This window comes from Hyla sarda, chromosome 5 (genome assembly GCF_029499605.1).
Source record: "Hyla sarda isolate aHylSar1 chromosome 5, aHylSar1.hap1, whole genome shotgun sequence".
NCBI lineage: Eukaryota > Metazoa > Chordata > Amphibia > Anura > Hylidae > Hyla > Hyla sarda.
In genome coordinates, this window is record NC_079193.1 from 29,463,783 (window position 1) to 29,485,063 (window position 21,281).

General features: G+C 44.2%; 1 protein-coding gene across 2 annotated transcripts in view; it reads left to right on the forward strand.

Annotated features, from left to right (window-relative positions):
- The window catches only part of ITGA8 (integrin subunit alpha 8), a 234,461-nt gene that overhangs the window by 74,496 nt on the left and 138,684 nt on the right, over nt 1-21,281 (forward strand). For both annotated transcript variants that reach the window (XM_056519092.1, XM_056519093.1), the window contains exons 9-12: nt 5,312-5,355; nt 12,644-12,700; nt 14,191-14,243; nt 19,150-19,355. In XM_056519092.1, the coding sequence (XP_056375067.1) occupies nt 5,312-5,355; nt 12,644-12,700; nt 14,191-14,243; nt 19,150-19,355 (360 nt within the window). The remainder of the gene's footprint in view (nt 1-5,311; nt 5,356-12,643; nt 12,701-14,190; nt 14,244-19,149; nt 19,356-21,281) is intronic.

The following is a 21,281-nucleotide window of genomic DNA, read 5'->3' on the forward strand; positions in this document are numbered from 1 at the left end:
AGGCAGTTTTGTTTATACCCCCCCCCCCCTCTTCCTTTATATTTAACCCAATTTTCAGCACTACAACAAATAGGCTTTCAGAGGCAACAGGGCACCATCATCATTCTGTATAGTGAGAGTTGTTTGGGGGTCTATATATATATATATATATATTTATGGTCGGATCCTACCGCCTGGAACAGAATGTGTACCTGACCCAAAACCACCCTGAGAACCTAAGCTAACTGCGGCTTGTGGTGTGCCCGAGCCGCCGTCGGGGGTATACCTAAAAGAGGGCATACCCCAGTCATGGATAATGTTATTAAGAAATATGTAAAAGAGGGCGGTGTGGGTGGGAGAAACGACCGCCAACGATAAGTGACCTGCCCCTTCTTACCCTTAAATAGCGAAGGCTATCGGCTCCTCCCATAAATCCAGGTTGTGCCAACCTTTTACATATATTCTCATCATTTTGTCCATTAAAACAATGACGTAGCTTATTTTTAACATCACGTTTGATTTTTTATATATATCTTTTTTTTTTTTCTTTTTTTTTTTTTTTTACCATTTTATTGACAATTCACAAAATGTGAAAACGGGAAAGTGGGATCTTACCTTACTTTTTGGTCTGCAGGGTCTCCCCGCACAGGCTTGAGATGGTTTGTGGGGCAGAACATGTAGACGGGGGCAGGAAATACTATAACCAGCTGTCAGTATGTGAGGAGAGTATTACCAGAGGAGATGAAAGGCTCGGCTGCTGCCACTTCCACCCCATAACAAGCTGTTTCTGACGGGAGATCACAGTGATTGAGTGTGTTTTGGAAATAGACTTCCTTTAGAGCCGCCGTCCTCTTTGCATTTCGGCTTGTCAGAGTTATTCTGAACTACTTCACGAGGCCATAAGGGACCTAGTAGGATGTATGTAAGAACAGTAGTGATGTCCGTGCGTTGTAGGTCTGTGGGATTTTCATGGGCCAAGTATATTTTGCTGTCCAAAGTCTCGATCCATCCGACTATCAACATAATTTGGAAACACATTTAAAGGGGTACTGCGGTGAAAAACTTTTTTTTTTTTTTTTTTTAAATCAACTGGTGCCAAAAAGATAAAACAGATTTGTAAATTACTTCTATTAAAAAATCTTAATCCTTCCTGTACTTATTAGCTGCTGAATACTACAGTGGAAATTCTTTTCTTTTTGAAACACAGATCTGTCTGCTGACATCACGCCCACAGTGCTCTCTGCTGACATCTCTGTCCATTTTAGGAACTGTCTAGAACAGCATATGTTTGCTATGGGGATTTCCTTTTACTCTGGACAGTTCCTAAAATGGACAGAGATGTCAGCAGAGAGCACTGTGCTCATGATGTCAGCAGACAGCTCTGTGTTCCAAACGGAAAAGAATTTCCACTGTAGTATTCAGCAGCTAATAAGTACAGGAAGGATTAAGATTTTTTTTAATAGAAGTAATTTACTAATCTGTTTAACTTTCTGGCACCAGTTGATTTAAAAAAAAAAATACGTTTTTCACCGGAGTACCCCTTTAACTATGAGAGTCAGGACTCATGCATGAGTCTGAACTCTATTAGAGACTTATGGCCAGGACATGTAGGGAGACCCCTAGTGGTCAGTTTTTACAAGTCTAAATAAATATATAAATATAATTTTTTTTAATGACTTGGTATTAGAAAGTTGTTTCTAATACATTATTTAACAACCTATAAAAAGTTTTTGTGATGACAGTTACTCTTTAATCCTTCCAGTACTTATCAGCTGCTGTATGCTCCACAGGAAGTTCTTTTCTTTTTGTACTTCCTTTTTATCTGACCACAGTACTCTCTGCTGACACCTCTGTCCATGTCAGGAACTGTCCAGATTGGGAGCAAATTCCCATAGCACACCTATCCTGCTCTGGACAGTTCCTGACTTAGACAGAGGTGTCAGCAGAGAGTACTGTGGTCAGATAAAAAGGAAGTACAAAAAGAAAAGAACTTCCTGTGGAGCATACAGCAGCTGGAAGGGTTAAGATTTTTTAATAGAAGTAATTTACAAACCTGTTTAATATTCTGGCACCAGTTGATGTAAAAAAAAAAAGTTTTACATTGGAGAACCCCCTTTAAATAAAATAAAAAATGTTTTCCAGCGGAGTACCCCTTTAAAAGAAACTTTTAGGAACTATTCACACTACCAAACTTCCAATCGTAGAAATTCTGTTTGGAAAACTCCGGTGCAGCCACCTTCTATTATTTTTATTGGATTCTGCTGCACCATGCACGCTGCAAAATTTATGTGGCGGAAATTCTGGGCTTTGCCGAAAAAATGAACACTTTCAGCAGAAATCCATGTAGACTGCATTGCCATCAATAGTAAACAGAAAAAGAATCTCTGCCTGGAATATCTCTGGGCATAGTAATTGCTATTGGTTTCTCCAACAGATTACATCTGAGCCTGAAGCTGTCCATGTGTTCGTCAAACTTGCCAATATTTGCGGAATCGTCTGACTATCCAATGTTTAAGGGGGCCTCCCAATTATCCCCTGATGACAGATGTCAGGGGAGAATCGGGTCGGGCATGTTGGATTTTCACAACCCAATCCTTTCAACAGATTACAGCTGATCCTAAAGTTGTCCATAGACCAGTATTTCCCAACCAGTGTGCCTCCAGCTAATGCAAAACTATGCTGGAATTTGTAATTTTGCAACAAATGGAGACACACTGGTTGGGAAACACTAATATTGACATCAGATTATTTTGGTCAAACCTGACAATATTTGCAGAACCAGCTGACCATCTTATGTGTAGGGTGGCCTCCCAACTCTCCCCTGATGACAGATGTCAGGGGAGAAAAGTGTTGGACATGTTGGATTTTCACAACCCAATCCTTACTCTTGGGAAGATAAACCACCACTAGGTGAGCTATCTGCCCTTTCAGAAAACATGCATGTTCTGCCAAACTGAGTGTGCATGTGTTCATTAAAGACACAACATATTCCATATGTTGGAATAGCATATTGCAAAGTTGACACATATCTCACTACAAGATCTTTATTGTAAGGTTGTCCCTTGGATTTCTATCATGGATAGGCTATGAGTATTCGACAGGCCCACATGTGGATTGACCCCTTTGTGGGGCTAATCCTCGACAAATTAAGTAGCTTACTACTTGTTTTCTCCGAAGCCAAACAGTACATCAGTGGATTTACAGGAACAGATTGCTGTGGGATTCCAGGTAGATTTCGGCACGTAAGTCACTGCCCTTCTTCAGGATCTTGGTTGTTGTCTGACTTCACCTTACACTATTGCCTCTTGCCATCTTTTTATAATTACCATTGCCCTAATAATGATGCTTTATACTGCAGCATTATCTCCTATCCAAAAATGATGTCGTTTCTGAATGTGATTCCTGGACTCCTTCCTGTTCTCGGGCCCCGGCATGTGATGGTTTCCAGTAACACTGAGCAGATAGAGAAGTGTCTCTGTATATGTATATACAGACTATAGATGGATCCGCCAGATGCTGGATCCCGGCAGAACATGACCACAAACTGTGATTATAACCCAGCACTATTGCCAGTTAGTGGTGTAATGTATATTGGTAATTAGAACCAGAAATGTTACTATGCGGTTACCCACGTGAAGAATCCAATGCAGAAACTAATAAAATCTATGTTATTGTGCATTTCCACAAATATAGGTCCAGTTTTTTGGCTGGAAACCTCAAGTCTTATATATATATATACACACACACACAGCTTCATCAGAACATGGCATATTGTTTAAATCATATTTTAAAGGAAATATGTCATGAGAAATTGACCCATTGTTTAAATAAAATTAAACATATTTTTAAAGGGGTACTCCGGTGGAAAACATTTTTTTTTAAATCAACTGCTGCCAAAAAGTTAAAGGGGTACTCCGGTGAAAACCTTTTTCTTTTAAATCAACTGTTGGCAGAAAGTTAAACATATTTGTAAATTATTTCCATTAAAAAATCTTAATCCTTCCAGTATGTATTAGCTGCTGAATGCTACAGAGGAAATTCCTTTCTTTTTGGAACACTGATGACATCACAAACACAGTGCTCTCTGCTGACATCTCTGTCCATTTTAGCAACCATGCATAGCAGATGTAGGCTAAGGGCAGCATGGTGGCTCAGTGGTTAGCACTGCTGCCTTGCAGTGCTGAGGACTTGGGTTCAAATCCCACTAAGGACAACAATAAATAAAGCGTTATTATTATTATAATAACATCAGCAGAGAGAACTGTGGTCGTGATGCCATCAGAGAGCATTCCAAAAAGAAAAGACAGTGATTATAGACTAAAGAAAGTTATCCCATTGATATGAATGAAAAAGGTGTTAGAAATGTAAAAGTTATTCTACAGGGGAGGGGAAGGCTGATCTGTGAGCAACAGCTATTGTGTGCACTGGTGTCACCTGTCACTGTAATCCGGTCTGTGTTAAAGGAGTACTATTGTGCAGGTCAATTTATCAATACTAATATATTACAATACTAATTAATAAATAAATCAATAAAAATTAATAATAATACTGACCACAGGAGCACACACAGGGAGCTGACACAGTGTTTCTCAACCAGGGTGCCTATAGCTGTTGCAAAACTACAACTCCCAGCATGCTAGGAGTTGTAGTTTTGCAATATCTGGAGGCAACCTGGTTGGAAAACACTGAGCTTAGAGGTCCAGATTCATGCAGCTCGCTAGCAGCTTTACCCTTTAGACTTTGACAGACTTGCAGAGTCATCTTATCATAATTACTATTCTAAAAACTATGTTTTGTATAGATCTTCCATACTGTACTTCATCTCCTCTAGTCTTGACACATTTCTGACTATTAACTTCCATATATTGGAGCTGTCTAAACAAGCCAGTTTGCGCAGGGTACCATATGGAACTGATTTTGTATACAGTCCTGGGGCTTTAGAGACATTTATCATGATCTGTGAGAATAAATTGCTCACATTACATGGTTTTTTACATAGCAGCAAAACTCATCATTGCGACATTGTTGGAAATCTCCCAGAATATTTTATAGTCAGCATTTAGTTTTATTGTTCTTTTTGTCTTCTGGATTCTTGTAATGCTACATAAGTTGTTAAACTCATTTCTAACACACAAATGATTACTTTTTTGTTGTTGTTTTGGTCTCTTAACTATTACAGAATAAAGTTTAGCGTACAACAAGCTGGAGGCTATATATACATAAAGCCCTGCCACTGTTTGCAGAGGTCTGTTCTTGATACTTTGCCCATTGACTACCATAGACAATTTATTTTTTCATTTTTTTCATGATTTTTTAAAAATTTTCTCAACAGAGTTGGTGGCTGGAATTCCAAGAGGCGAGCAGAACTTTGGATATGTATGTATTACCGCATCTTTTCTGTGTCATATTAAATATGTCCGATGTAATTGTTTTCCTATTAATGTTGAGAAATTGTGTTAAAATAACAATTTTTTCTATCCTTTTAATTGTATTTCTTGTTTATAGATTATATCCATACATAAGTATGTATGTTTAATTGTATTGAATGTAATAGTAAAAAAAAAACAATACAACTAGCTCAAAAAGGATAAAAAAAAAAAAAAAAACAATCCGAGAGGGAAAAAAAAAAACATCTAAAATGTATGAGACTTTTTTTTTACGGTACTTAAAAATTTTTGTTTTTGGGCTTAATTCTGACCCAAAAACTTAGTGAGAACAGCCTTAGTCTATTAACTCTTCCTTGACACAAGCCATTCACCCGTGTGATCAGGCCGGATTGATGACGTTTGGAAACACAAAGTTCTTTATATATATATATATATATATATATATATATATATATACAGTGGTCCGTTCCAAATAAACCATCGTTTGTTGAAACCATCGTATGACGCTCTCCGTCACCACCATCACGTCACTGCACACGTCGCTCCTATTGGATGACGGGACGGCGTGCGCGACAACGTGATGACGACGGAGAGCGACGGCGATGCAGGGAATCAGGAGGAGTACGCTACGGAGCCCCGAGGACAGGTAATTGATCGTCAGCGGACCACACGGGGCACCGTAAATGGCTATCCGGTGGCAGCTGAAGCAGTCTGCGCTGCCGGATAGCCATTTATGCGATGGCCCCGACATAAAAAACATCGTATGTTGATGCTGCCTTCAACATACGATGGCCTCTGAGAGGCCATCGTATGTTGAAATGATCGTATGTCGGGGCCATCGTAGGTCGGGGTCACTGTATATATATATATATAGATATATAGATAGATAGATGTATTGTAAGTAAGCAGCGTGTAAAATGGGGAATGGGACGTATGTATTACAAGCTTCTTGCCTCAATGATAGGATTGGATCCAGGTTTTTGGGAGTGACTGAAGGTTCTGGACATAAAGTCCCATACTCCAGTTCTGGTGTTTGTGTTGGAGTCCTGAACCTGAACTTACAGATGTGTAAGCACTGCCAGAGAGCAAAGAGGAGTTGCTCTGAAGCAGATCAGCTTATCTGTGGTATGTTGATACACTGCACCGAAAAAAGACTAACTTTGGGACTAAACGTGCCAAGTATTGAGTGAGAAGGTCAGAAGTTGTCACGATGCCGGCTGGCAGGTGGTGGATCCTCTGTGCCAGAGAGGGATTGGCGTGGACCGTGCTAGAGGATCGGTTCTAAGTCACTACTGGTTTTCACCAGAGCCCGCCGCAAAGCGGGATGGTCTTGCTGCGGCGGTAGTGACCAGGTCGTATCCCCTAGCAACGGCTCAACCTCTCTGGCTGCTGAAGATAGGCGCGGTACAAGGGAGTAGACAGAAGCAAGGTCGGACGTAGCAGAAGGTCGGGGCAGGCAGCAAGGATCGTAGTCAGGGGCAACGGCAGAAGGTCTGGAATCACAGGCAAGGAACACACAAGGAACGCTTTCACTGGCACTAGGGCAACAAGATCCGGCGAGGGAGTGAAGGGGAAGTGAGGTGATATAGGGAAGTGCACAGGTGTAAACACTAATTGGAACCACTGCACCAATCAGCGGTGCAGTGGCCCTTTAAATCGCAAAGACCCGGCGCGCGCGCGCCCTAGGGAGCGGGGCCGCGCGCGCCGGGACAGAACTGACGGGGAGCGAGTCAGGTACGGGAGCCGGGGTGCGCATCGCGAGCGGGCGCTACCCGCATCGCGAATCGCATCCCGGCCGGAGGTGGTAACGCAGCGCCCCGGGTCCGTGGAACCGACCGGGGCGCTGCAGTGAGGGAAGTGTAGCGAGCGCTCCGGGGAGGAGCGGGGACCCGGAGCGCTCGGCGTAACAGTACCCCCCCCCTTGGGTCTCCCCCTCTTCTTGGGGCCTGAGAACCTGAGGATCAGACTTTTGTCCAGGATATTGTCCTCAGGTTCCCAGGACCTCTCTTCTGGACCACAACCCTCCCAATCCACTAAAAAAAAAGTTTTTCCTCTGACTTTTTTAGAGGCCAAGATTTCTTTGACAGAGAAGATGTCCGAGGAGCCGGAAACAGGAGTGGGAGGAACAGATTTAGGAGAAAAACGGTTGAGGATGAGAGGTTTAAGAAGAGAGACGTGAAAGGCATTAGGGATACGAAGAGAAGGAGGAAGAAGAAGTTTGTAAGAGACAGGATTAATTTGAGACAAAACTTTAAAAGGACCAAGATAGCGTGGTCCCAACTTATAGCTCGGGACACGGAAACGGACATATTTAGCGGAGAGCCATACCTTGTCTCCAGGGGAAAAAATGGGAGGAGCTCTTCTTTTCTTATCTGCGAATCTCTTCATGCGAGAAGAAGCCTGTAAGAGAGAATTTTGGGTCTCTTTCCATATGGTGGAAAGATCACGAGAAATTTCATCCACAGCGGGCAGACCAGAGGGCAAGGGGGTAGGGAGGGGGGGAAGAGGGTGACGGCCGTACACCACGAAAAACGGAGATTTGGAGGAAGATTCAGAGATTCTGAAATTATACGAGAATTCGGCCCAAGGTAGAAGATCTGCCCAGTCATCCTGGCGGGAGGAAACAAAATGTCGTAAATAGTCACCCAAGATCTGGTTAATTCTCTCTACTTGGCCATTGGATTGAGGATGGTATGCAGAAGAAAAATTTAATTTAATCTTGAGTTGTTTACAGAGAGCCCTCCAGAATTTAGACACAAATTGGACGCCTCTATCCGAGACGATCTGTGTAGGCAACCCGTGAAGACGAAAAATGTGTACAAAAAATTGTTTAGCCAACTGAGGCGCTGAAGGAAGACCAGGAAGAGGGATGAAATGTGCCATTTTGGAGAATCGATCAACGACCACCCAAATAACAGTGTTGCCATGGGATGGGGGTAAGTCAGTAATAAAATCCATACCAATCAGAGACCAAGGTTGTTCGGGGACAGGTAGAGGATGAAGAAAACCAGCGGGCTTCTGGCGAGGAGTCTTATCCCGGGCACAGATAGTGCAGGCTCGCACAAAGTCCACCACATCAGTCTCTAGAGTCGGCCACCAATAGAAGCGAGAGATGAGTTGCACAGATTTCTTAATGCCCGCATGACCTGCGAGATGGGAGGAGTGACCCCATTTGAGGATCCCAAGGCGTTGGCGTGGAGAAACAAAGGTCTTTCCTGGAGGAGTTAGTCTGATGGAGGCTGGAGAAGTGGAAATCAGGCAGTCAGGAGGAATGATGTGTTGAGGAGAGAGTTCAATTTCAGAGGCATCTGAGGAACGAGAGAGAGCATCGGCCCTAATGTTCTTATCAGCAGGCCGAAAGTGAATTTCAAAATTAAATCGGGCAAAGAACAGAGACCACCTGGCCTGACGAGGATTCAGCCGTTGGGCAGACTGGAGGTAGGAGAGGTTCTTGTGATCGGTGTAAATAATAACTGGAAATCTTGATCCCTCCAGCAGATGCCTCCATTCCTCAAGTGCTAATTTAATGGCTAGAAGCTCTCGATCCCCGATGGAGTAGTTCCTCTCCGCCGGAGAGAAGGTCCTGGAAAAAAAACCACAAGTAACAGCATGCCCGGAAGAGTTTTTTTGTAGAAGGACAGCTCCAGCTCCCACTGAGGAGGCATCAACCTCCAATAGGAAGGGTTTAGATGGGTCAGGTCTGGAGAGCACGGGAGCCGAAGAAAAGGCAGACTTGAGTCGTTTAAAGGCGTCTTCCGCTTGAGGAGGCCAAGACTTGGGATCGGCATTTTTTTTTGTTAAAGCCACAATAGGAGCCACAATGGTAGAAAAATGTGGAATAAATTGCCTGTAATAATTGGCGAACCCCAAAAAACGTTGGATGGCACGGAGTCCGGAGGGGCGTGGCCAATCTAAGACGGCAGAGAGTTTATCTGGGTCCATTTGTAGTCCCTGGCCAGAGACCAAGTATCCTAGAAAAGGAAGAGATTGGCATTCAAACAGACATTTCTCTATTTTGGCATAGAGTTGATTATCACGAAGTCTCTGAAGAACCATACGGACATGCTGGCGGTGTTCTTCAAGATTGGCAGAAAAAATCAGGATATCGTCCAGATATACAACAACACAGGAGTATAGGAGATCACGAAAAATTTCATTAACAAAGTCTTGGAAGACGGCAGGGGCGTTGCATAGACCAAAGGGCATGACCAGATACTCAAAGTGTCCATCTCTGGTGTTAAATGCCGTTTTCCATTCATCCCCCTCTCTGATGCGGATGAGATTATAAGCACCTCTTAAGTCCAGTTTGGTAAAAATATGGGCACCTTGGAGACGATCAAAGAGTTCAGAGATGAGGGGTAGGGGGTAGCGGTTCTTAACCGTGATTTTATTAAGACCGCGGTAGTCAATGCAAGGACGTAGAGAGCCATCTTTTTTGGACACAAAGAAAAATCCGGCTCCGGCAGGAGAGGAGGATTTACGGATAAAGCCCTTTTTTAAATTTTCTTGGACGTATTCAGACATGGCAAGAGTCTCTGGGACGGACAGAGGATAGATTCTGCCCCGGGGTGGAGTAGTGCCCGGGAGGAGGTCAATGGGACAATCATAAGGCCTGTGAGGAGGTAGAGTCTCAGCTTGTTTTTTGCAAAAAACGTCCGCAAAGTCCATATAGGCCTTAGGGAGACCGGTTACATGAGGAAGCACAGGGACACGGCAAGGTTTACTGGGAACCGGTTTTAAGCAGTCCTTGGAACAAGAGGGCCCCCAACTCTTGATCTCCCCAGTGGACCAATCCAGGATTGGGGAATGGAGTTGAAGCCAGGGAAGTCCAAGAAGGATTTCAGAAGTGCAATTGGGGAGGACCAACAGTTCAATCCTCTCGTGATGAGATCCGATGCGCATTAGAAGGGGCTCCGTGCGGAAACGTATAGTACAGTCCAATCTTTCATTGTTTACACAATTGATATAGAGGGGTCTGGCGAGACTGGTCACCGGGATGTTGAACCTGTTGACGAGAGAGGCCAAGATAAAATTTCCTGCAGATCCAGAGTCCAAGAAGGCCACAGCAGAGAAGGAGAAGGCAGAGGCAGACATCCGCACAGGCACAGTAAGACGTGGAGAAGCAGAGTAGACATCAAGGACTGTCTCACCTTTGTGCGGAGTCAGCGGACGTCTTTCCAGGCGGGGAGGACGGATAGGACAATCCTTCAGGAAGTGTTCGGTACTAGCACAGTACAGGCAGAGATTCTCCATGCGGCGTCGTGTCCTCTCTTGGGGTGTCAGGCGAGACCGGTCGACCTGCATAGCCTCCACGGCGGGAGGCACAGGAACAGGTTGCAGGGGACCAGAGGAGAGAGGAGCCGGGGAGAAGAAACGCCTCGTGCGAACAGAGTCCATATCCTGGCGGAGCTCCTGACGCCGTTCGGAAAAACGCATGTCAATGCGAGTGGCAAGATGGATGAGTTCATGTAGGTTAGCAGGGATTTCTCGTGCGGCCAGAACATCTTTAATGTTGCTGGATAGGCCTTTTTTAAAGGTCGCGCAGAGTGCCTCATTATTCCAGGATAATTCTGAAGCAAGGGTACGGAACTGTACGGCATACTCGCCAACGGAAGAATTACCCTGGACCAGGTTCAACAGGGCAGTCTCAGCAGAAGAGGCTCGGGCAGGTTCCTCAAAGACACTTCGAATTTCCGAGAAGAAGGAGTGTACAGAGGCAGTGACGGGGTCATTGCGGTCCCAGAGCGGTGTGGCCCAAGCCAGGGCTTTTCCAGACAGCAGGCTGACTACGAAAGCCACCTTAGACCTTTCAGTGGGGAACTGGTCCGACATCATCTCCAAGTGTAATGAACATTGGGAAAGAAAGCCACGGCAAAACTTAGAGTCCCCATCAAATTTATCCGGCAAGGATAGTCGTATTCCAGAAGCGGCCACTCGCTGCGGAGGAGGTACAGGAGCTGGCGGAGGAGATGATTGCTGGAGCTGTGGTAGTAACTGTTGTAGCATAACAGTCAGTTGAGACAGCTGTTGGCCTTGTTGCGCAATCTGTTGTGACTGCTGGGCGACCACCGTGGTGAGGTCAGCGACAACTGGCAGAGGAACTTCAGCGGGATCCATGGCCGGATCTACTGTCACGATGCCGGCTGGCAGGTGGTGGATCCTCTGTGCCAGAGAGGGATTGGCGTGGACCGTGCTAGAGGATCGGTTCTAAGTCACTACTGGTTTTCACCAGAGCCCGCCGCAAAGCGGGATGGTCTTGCTGCGGCGGTAGTGACCAGGTCGTATCCCCTAGCAACGGCTCAACCTCTCTGGCTGCTGAAGATAGGCGCGGTACAAGGGAGTAGACAGAAGCAAGGTCGGACGTAGCAGAAGGTCGGGGCAGGCAGCAAGGATCGTAGTCAGGGGCAACGGCAGAAGGTCTGGAATCACAGGCAAGGAACACACAAGGAACGCTTTCACTGGCACTAGGGCAACAAGATCCGGCGAGGGAGTGAAGGGGAAGTGAGGTGATATAGGGAAGTGCACAGGTGTAAACACTAATTGGAACCACTGCACCAATCAGCGGTGCAGTGGCCCTTTAAATCGCAAAGACCCGGCGCGCGCGCGCCCTAGGGAGCGGGGCCGCGCGCGCCGGGACAGAACTGACGGGGAGCGAGTCAGGTACGGGAGCCGGGGTGCGCATCGCGAGCGGGCGCTACCCGCATCGCGAATCGCATCCCGGCCGGAGGTGGTAACGCAGCGCCCCGGGTCCGTGGAACCGACCGGGGCGCTGCAGTGAGGGAAGTGTAGCGAGCGCTCCGGGGAGGAGCGGGGACCCGGAGCGCTCGGCGTAACAGAAGTTTACATATATATATATATATATATATATATATATATATATATATAGCAAATAAAAAATAAAAAAAGTAATCCGGTGATGGATTTATTAGCCTGACGGCATAGCGACGTTTCGGCTGCCCACTTGCAGCCTTTCTCAAGCTTGAGAAAGACTGCAAGTGGGCAGTCGAAATGTCGCTATGCCGTCAGGCTAATAAATCCAACACCTTTTTGCACCTTATTTTTGGAGTGCTGCAGATTACTTTTTTATTTGCTGTCTATTCTTGGCCCGTTACCTGGGACAACGGACCGCTGGCACCCACACCCATTCCCTTTGCTCTGGTTGTGCTGCTCCACTTCTACGTTTATATATATATATATATATATATATATATATATATATATATATGATTTCTACCCATAGAATAATCCTGTTTGATGTATCGGTATCTCTTTTCTAGGTCACCATCATTGACTCTACAGACATGACGTACGTTCACAATTTCACAGGTGATCAGGTAATTTTACACATCATGGACAAAGGGGGTGATTGCCGAACATGTCATATATAGACCAACAATTGTATCTATTTAGTATATAAAACATAGTCCTATATATCCATCCTTTTACTGTCCTGGCAGCGAAGCAGTTTAGGGGAAGCTATTAGGGTTTTCCTATTTGGGTGACTATTAGTACCTCCCTTGGTTCCCAGAATATGGGGGTTTTACTATCTGGATGACTATCTGTACCCCCTTCCCCCATGGTTGCCTAAATTTGTAAGTTTTACAATTTGGATGTCTATCTTTCTGTAGTCTATGCCTATCTGTACTCTCTGTGTTTCTAATACATTTGGATTTTGCTATTTGGGGACTATCTGTACACTCCGTGTTTCCAATATATTGGGGTTTTGCTATTTGGATGACTGCCTGGAGCTGGGGATTCAGATTTTTTCCACCCCTTCAGCGCTGATGCCCAAAGGCAGCTGCCTTATGGTAGCGCCGGCCCTGCACACACGCACTGGTGCCTCTTCAATCTAGGTCCCATAAAACAGATTTAAGTTCTAAAACCGTGTTTCCCAACAACATGGTCTCTCTTATTAACACACCACTGTGTAATCATAATGAAATGACTCTGCCCACTCTTTCCCAGTCTAAACAGCAAAGCTTACAGGTTAGCTGCACAAATCTGGACCTTTCAGCTCAACGTTTCCCAACCAGGCTGCCTACAGCTGTTGCAAAACGACAACTCCCAGCATGCCCGGACAGCCGAAGGCTGTCCGGGTATGCTGAGAGTTGTCGTTTTGCAACAGCTGGAGGCAGCCTGGTTGGATAACACTGTCCTACTATATCATGGGAGCCCCTTATAGTGGTTCATGGAGTGTGAATTACGGGCCAATACACAACTTTACTTAGAATTGCTACAAAATAGGTCGATAATCTATGAATAATGAAAATGGGCTGCATGGACAAAACCCCCTACAAAAGTGATAGACGAGAACGTCCATGGTTTATCAGACCTTTGTTTAGATTAGAAGAAGATGGGGGGGGGGTAAGAAGGACCTCCAGGAAAATCTGTGTGTAATCTAATCCCTGCCAACATCTTTATACAAAGCCAAAACCCCAAAAACAATCAGTGCAACCACATAACCCAAATAAATAGAAGAAGCACTGATGTCCTTTTAAGAAGGGTTAAGCTCTTTGTTTTTTGAACCCATTGACCACATTAAGAATATCCATAACTCCTTCCATCCATGAAGATGTATTTATACCATCCCATCCATTGAGGTTACCCTGCCCTTGTTTACCAGAAGTCTCCAGCTTCGGCCTTTGTTCACCATGGCGGGTTACGGTTCAGCTCATTGTTTAAATAATTCAGCTCAATATTGAATATTTACAGATTCTTTTCCCTATTAGGACTCTGTTTGATGTCAGGACGCCGATACGCCGACACAGTTATACAAAAAGGGTTGAGTCGCTATTGTTAAGAGCCTCTTTCTCTCTCTTTCCAGATGGCTTCGTACTTCGGATATACAGTTGCCGTGTCGGATGTAAACAGCGATGGGTATGTGTTAACACTCTCCTCCAATGTTTGGGCCGCTCGTAATTACCACCATGAAGAATAGTTGTGTTTTTTTTCCTTATTTTTTTTTAACTTTATTTTACCACTTTACTGCCTTTGGTTTTAAGGTGGCACGTGGAGGATCAAGGTCTGACATCTATTTGGCGCTACCTTAAAAGTAAATACGCTGCTTCAGACCTATGATTTCATGCTGTGCTTTGTTATCTGCTCAATGTCACCCGCACGTGTCGGAGAAAAACCTTGAGTAAGAAAAGATCAAGAATGATTTTTTTTTTATTGTAAAAATATTTTTTTTTTATTCTTTTTTTTTCTTTTTTGCAAATAAATGTAAGCACTTTTTTTTACACGACTGAATTTCTGAGTGGAATCCTCCAGAAAAATGTAACTCGGAAATTGAGTCACGTTGAATTTCAATATGATTTTGCCAAATCAATTTCGGTGTTCGCAGAAACAAATTTCTGCAGATTCTGCCCGGAAATGCCATCTATTGAGAACGTGCATTTCCGATCGGTCATAGCGCCGGCGGAACATGCAAATGTGCAAAATGTTTGCCCCTGTTTCCCGGGTGGACATTCCGCTCATTTTCTGCCGTGCGGCCTTAGGCTATGTTTACATGGTGGAATTTACATGTGAAATTCCGTGGAATAATTCCACCAGTTATTTCGACAAGATTTTCTGCAATTCCTCCGGAAAAATTTTGCATGTATTTCATTTTTCAGAATTCCACAGTTGAACCCCATTGTAGTCAATAGGGCTTTGAATTTCAGTAGAATTCTGTGGTTTGAGAACACAGAATTCTGCTGCAATTCTGGCAGAATTCTGTCAAAATTTCGCAATTCCGTTTAGCAAACTTTAAGGAAATCTGCAATGTGAACAAAGCCTTATTTTCCAAAAACACCAACAAAAATTTCCAAACAGCTGCACTGTGTTTTTTTGCTGAAAAATGTTGCGGCCTAGCTACTAGTCAATAGGGATTTATGATATGCCATACCCACGGTTTTTCAATCCTCTTTGGTGTTTCATTGCATTTTTGGGCTCAGTGACAGTTTTTCAAAATTGCAGCCTGTTGAGACTATGGTGTTTTTTTTATTATTGGAATCTTGGAGTTTTTCTCCCATAGAAGTCTATGGGAGAGAAAAAAAAACACATCATAAACATAATGTAGGTTTTACATTGGGGAATTTATATATATATATATATATATATATATATATATATATATATATATATATATATTATATGTGTTTTTTTTTTTTTTTTTTTTAAAGAAAGGCAGAAATGGCAGAAACAAATGCATAAATGCAGGAAAATGCAGTGCCAGTTTTTCAGCCTTTGGCTGTCTGGGCATGCTGGGAGTTGTAGTGCTGCAACATCTGTAGGCATCCTGGTTGGGAAATACTGGCCTAGGTAAACAATAAAGGGGATGAAGAGCTTGCATTGTACTGATCTGTGGTTATTTATAAGGCCGGACCCCCACAGATTAAACATTGATGGATAGAGGCCATTTATGTTATAGACCTGGAAAACCATGAACTTGGTTCAGTTTGAAGCGAATAAAGCCCAATTGTATTACCACACATTGTTTTTTGTATTTTTTTTTTTATCCCGACACCCCCCCCTCCATACAGCTCTATTACAGCAGGAGATTCCCAAGTGCAGCACTCTCCCATAGAGATGCAATAAGGCGACGTGTTGGCCACAGCTTTATGCGGTGGTCGACACCCCCTATTCAGGAGGAGAGCCAGGGCCCCGTACAGGAGATCCAGCGGTCAGACACCCATGCCCCTGAACCGCACCCTTTCTGCCAATCCCCCTGCGATCTGACACTTATGGATAGGGGATATGTTTTTATATCCTGGAGATCTCCATTAACAGATTTATCCAGTAATAGTGTGATGTCGGGTGAGGGTAATGTGCAAATTAACCTTTTCGTGACACCAGGGCACGGTTAACCTGAACACCGTCCGAGGCTGAGCCAGCTTCTCCTGGGCCAGGCACAGGGCAGAAATACTCCGACACAAGGTTACGGATAAACTGAGTTTACTGAGGCAGGAAGATGGTAAAATCCGTTACAGCTTAGATTGGTACAGAGGAAGGTGCAGGGTAAACCTTTCTCCAAACTATACCTCAGCTACAACTGAACTCTGAACTCTTACCACACTATATACATAGGGCAGATTTGGAGGATCCCCTTTGGGCTGACATGTCACCTGGTTTACCACATGCACACTCCCCTAACAACAGGGTTCAACAGGCTTAAAGCAACAGGTACATAGAAAATACCAATACATTAACTATAGCATAACATTGCATTATATTGAGTCTTGAGTAGTGTGGGCCCAAGACGGACACTGAAGGCAACATCTACCTCACAGGATGGGCAGAATACGAGGGGTCACCACAATAGGAAAATATTTCTTCAAAGAACAGCACCACACTTGTCCTCAGATTGTGTGTCATATTACAGCTTGGCTCCATTTACTTCAATAGAACTGAACTGCAATTCCACGAACAACCTGAGGACAGGGATGGCACAATATTTTTAAAGGGGTACTCCGGTGGAAATTTTTATTTTTTTAAATCAACTGGTGCCAGAAAGTTAAAGATTTGTAAATTACTTCTATTAGAAATTCTTAATCCTTCCAGTACTTATTAGCGGCTGTATACTACATATTTTTGGATTTATTTTCTGTCACGACCACAGTGCTCTCTGCTGACACCTTTGTCCATTTTAGCAACTGTCCGGAGCGGGAGAAAATCGGCATAGCAAACATATGCTGCTCTGGACACTTCCTAAAATGGACAGAGGTGTCAGCAGAGAGCACCGTGGTCATGACAGAAAAGAAATCCCAGAAGAAAAATAATTTCCTCTGTAGTATACAGCTGCTAATAAGTACTAGAAGGGTTAAGAATTTTTATTAGAAGTAATTTACAAATCTGTTTAACTTTCTGGCACCAGTTGATTTAAAAAAAAAAAAGTTTTCCACAGAGGAATCAGCTCTGTTTTCTCTATTCCTGGATAACCCCTTTTATGTTGATGGCCCATCCTTATGACAGGCCATCAATATCAGAGTAGTGAAGGGGTCTGACTCTTAGCACCCCTGACGATCAGCTGAATCTCGTATGTGTCTCTTATGCAGGTGTTTGTCATATTTTATTGCTGCATACAATGGTCTATAATTAGTCATTAATCATAATTATTCTCCGGCCCGGACACTATAAACATTTATACTATGCACGTGTTCCTGTTCTGTAATATACACATTTGAGCTCATCATTTTTTGACGAGCCTTGGATTCCATTTACGTCATGACAGACTCGTAAAGCTGCAGAGGTGAATGTCCTATATATTTACATACATTGCTTGTAGAGATGAGCGAACTTACAGTAAATTCCATTCGTCACAAACTTCTCGGCTCGGCAGTTGATGACTTATCCTGCATAAATTAGTTCAGCTTTCAGGTGCTCCCGTGGGCTGGAAAAGGTGCATACAGTCCTAGGAGACTCTTTCCTAGGACTGTATCCACCTTTTCCAGCCCACCGGAGCACCGGAAAGCTGAACTAATTTATGCAGGAAAAGTCAGCAACCGCTGAGCTGAGAAGTTCGTGACGAATCGAATTTACTGTAAGTTCGCTCATCTCTAATTGCTTGCTATGCACCATTTGGATAGACCCGTATAGTGTGTAGTAAAACACAATAACTGCGCACAGTGAACAGCAAGAACTCCCGACCTCACTAATGCACTTCAGGATCAATGTTTATGATGCGTAACTAATACCCATGAGCCACTCATTTTTACTAAATTAGGACCCAGAATTATTAATCATTACAAGAATGTACATTTGCCTCAGGGCTTTATGGTATAGTACAGTGGTCTTCGTTGTAGTATTGCAACATCTGGAGGTCCGCAGGTTGCAGACCACTGGTATAGTAGATTAGAATTTAATGAGTGGTGAGAATCTATAAGGGAAAGTGGTCTCCACAGGTGCTGCAATAGAGATGAGCAAAGCCGCTCATTAAAAAACTATTTCCCAATTAATTCAGATTAATCAGGTTTACATTTTTGGAGAATGTGTTATGGTCAAAAAGCATTGTACAGGAGCAGGGACTCCTGTCACAGACAAGAGTCCCTGCTCCTCTATACTAAGCAATGAGCAATAATTCAGATTAATCAGGTTTACATTTTTGGAGAATGTGTTATGGTCAAATAGCATTGTACAGGAGCAGGGACTCCTGTCACAGACAAGAGTCCCTGCTCCTCTATACTAAGCAATGAGAAAAATACTGTCAGCCTCACCGCTCTGTTAGGTTTGCTGTATGTGAGCGCCCAGAGAAACAAACAATGTTAAATACATTGCCGCTAACACTTAATACATTCACTGGGCTTTCTTCATTGGGTACCGAAAATGTCAACTGAGCAGTGCGGTATAAATCTCACCACTCAGTGTACAGGGGTTCTTGAAATATAATAGGAGTCCCTTCTACTGAATATACTTTCTGTGCTGCCCTACTCTATCGGTGTACACTGTGTGCCTTACCGCTCAGTTACATGTGTGGGTTGGACTGTGTGGGGCCTCCCTGAGGTACAGTAACTACATTTGCCGGCCAGCGAACGTACATAAGGAACAAGACATACCATGCATGACTCACTGCTCAGTGTACAGGAGCAGGGACCCCTTCCAGGAGCATGGAGTCCCTGCTCCTGTACATACCATAATGACATTTGATGGCCGATTTGCTCAAATCCTCCTGAATCAAATTTTGAGAGTTTTCACTTTCCCTATCTCAAGTGTTAGTAGACATGGATGTGGAAATTGGGCTACAACTACTAGGACGTTCTATCCCCGGTAGTTAGGACTGACAGATATTTTTCCTTTCCTTGTGCAGTCTAGATGATGTCCTGGTGGGGGCGCCACTGTACATGGACCGTGAAATTGAAAGTAACCCTAAGGAAGTGGGCCAGGTTTACCTCTACCTGCAACAGAGTCCTCTAGTCTTCAAAGATGCCCAGCTACTGAAAGGGGCGGAGGTCTTTGGCAGATTTGGCAGTGCTATAGCAAACCTAGGGGATTTAAATCAAGATGGATACAACGGTAAGACTCCTCTGCAATATAATGTTTATGGTAAAAACCCATCACTTGCTTATGGATGGTTGTCATTTTTGTGTAATGGCTTCATGTTACCCAAGCAAAGCACTGTGGGATCAATAGACATTGCATTATGAATATTCCAGCAGTTGCCCAGACGGCTGTCCCTCAGAACTATGTTAAATGACATGTCCGACTGCTGACTGTTTCCAAGGGCAAACAGAAGACTTTTCAAGGTGGAAATCCTAGGCAGAGAAGTAGTTGCCCCAGAGGTCAATTCCGCCTCCCATTCCTAGGCATGCGCAGCCTACGGTGTGCACCCTAAAGCACAAACTCACGTCGCGCGCGTGCGTCTATATATATATATATATATATATATATACACACACACACACACGCACACACACTATATATATATACACACACTATATATATAAATATATATATATATATATATATACACACACACACAAATTCACTCTTGCTTGCATGCACACATACATAAACAGACCTGCACTCATATAAATATCAATACAAACAAAATGACGTCACCATAGGCACAGTGTTGTACTTGAGGCTTTATCACCTCCGTGCTGGTCTCCCTTGCCGTGCATTTCTTTCCCTGCCGATCCAATCCTCCTACACTATGCGAGCGATATCGCCGCACAGTGTAGGACGGACGTGCTCCTCCCCCTGACCTCCCCTGTAGCATGCGCGGCGCATTCCATGACGTCAGCGACGTCACGGAACGCGCCGCGCATGCTACAGGGGAGGTCTGGAGGAGGAGCACGTCCGTCCTACACTGTGCGGCAATATCGCTCGCATAGTGTAGCAGGATTGGATCGGCAGGGAAACAAATGCACGGCAAGGCAGTCCAGCACGGAAGTGATAGAGCCTCAAGTTTGAGGCTTGATTAGGGTGTGCCCAGGCACACCCCGTGCGCACGCCTATGCTCCCATTCTATGAAAGGGGTATTTCCATCGCCAAAAGTTATCCCTTATCCCTTAACTGAATGCAGCACACCACATGTACCTAGCCATCTCTCCATTCATTCTCTATGGGGCTTCTGAACATTGCCAAGCACCAAGCTCCCAGCAGACACACCTCCACTGATTGGCTTGTTATTCACTATGTTGTGTATAGGAGGTAACTTTTGGAAATGAGAATACTCTTGAGTGATCACTCCACCTCATTCTCGGCATCAGAGGGTGCCTAAGTAATCATACAACACCACTATCTTCTCCACCGCTGTTGTGTAATGTTCAAATAATCTTCATTTTACTTACAAAGTACTGGGGGTAACCAATGGTCATCCATTGTGATCCTCAAGAGCCTTGCTGGAGACATGGCTGAGTAAGAGGCTACTTCTGTCCTCAAAACTAGCATTGTGAAAATCGAGGCCATGGCCTGTGTTATATCCTGTTGCCGTCTGTTCCATTTTATACAGTAGTGAATTCTATTTATAGTTTGCAGATGGCAGAATTAGCATTTTGCTATAAGCACTCCTTGTTTTCTCCAGGGCTGTGATCTGCACCTCCGCTGACTGCTCGACCCTCCGCTTACTGGTGTCTGGGCTTCCCAGCTTTCCACACTTCAGTCCATAGAGATTCCCTTTATGAGGATAACCTCCCAATTAACCCCCATTTCTCTTCTGAATCGTCTGCGAGCTCCTTAATATGTTCCACATTGACTGCGCAGCCTGTCTTACGTCCCATGGTCAGGGCTGTGTCTTGTTCTAAAATGTAGGGATTCAGCCTGAGAGTCCCAAGAGTGGAAGAATTTCTGCCGTACAGCATAAATGTTGCTTTAGTTAAATTAGAGAAAAACAAGAACTTATCCGGTTTTTCAGTCTTACAAAATCTGAGGCACTCGCCTTAAGTTGTCTGGTTTAGACAGACCCTATTAGGGAATTCAGAGAGAACTGAGTGGGCT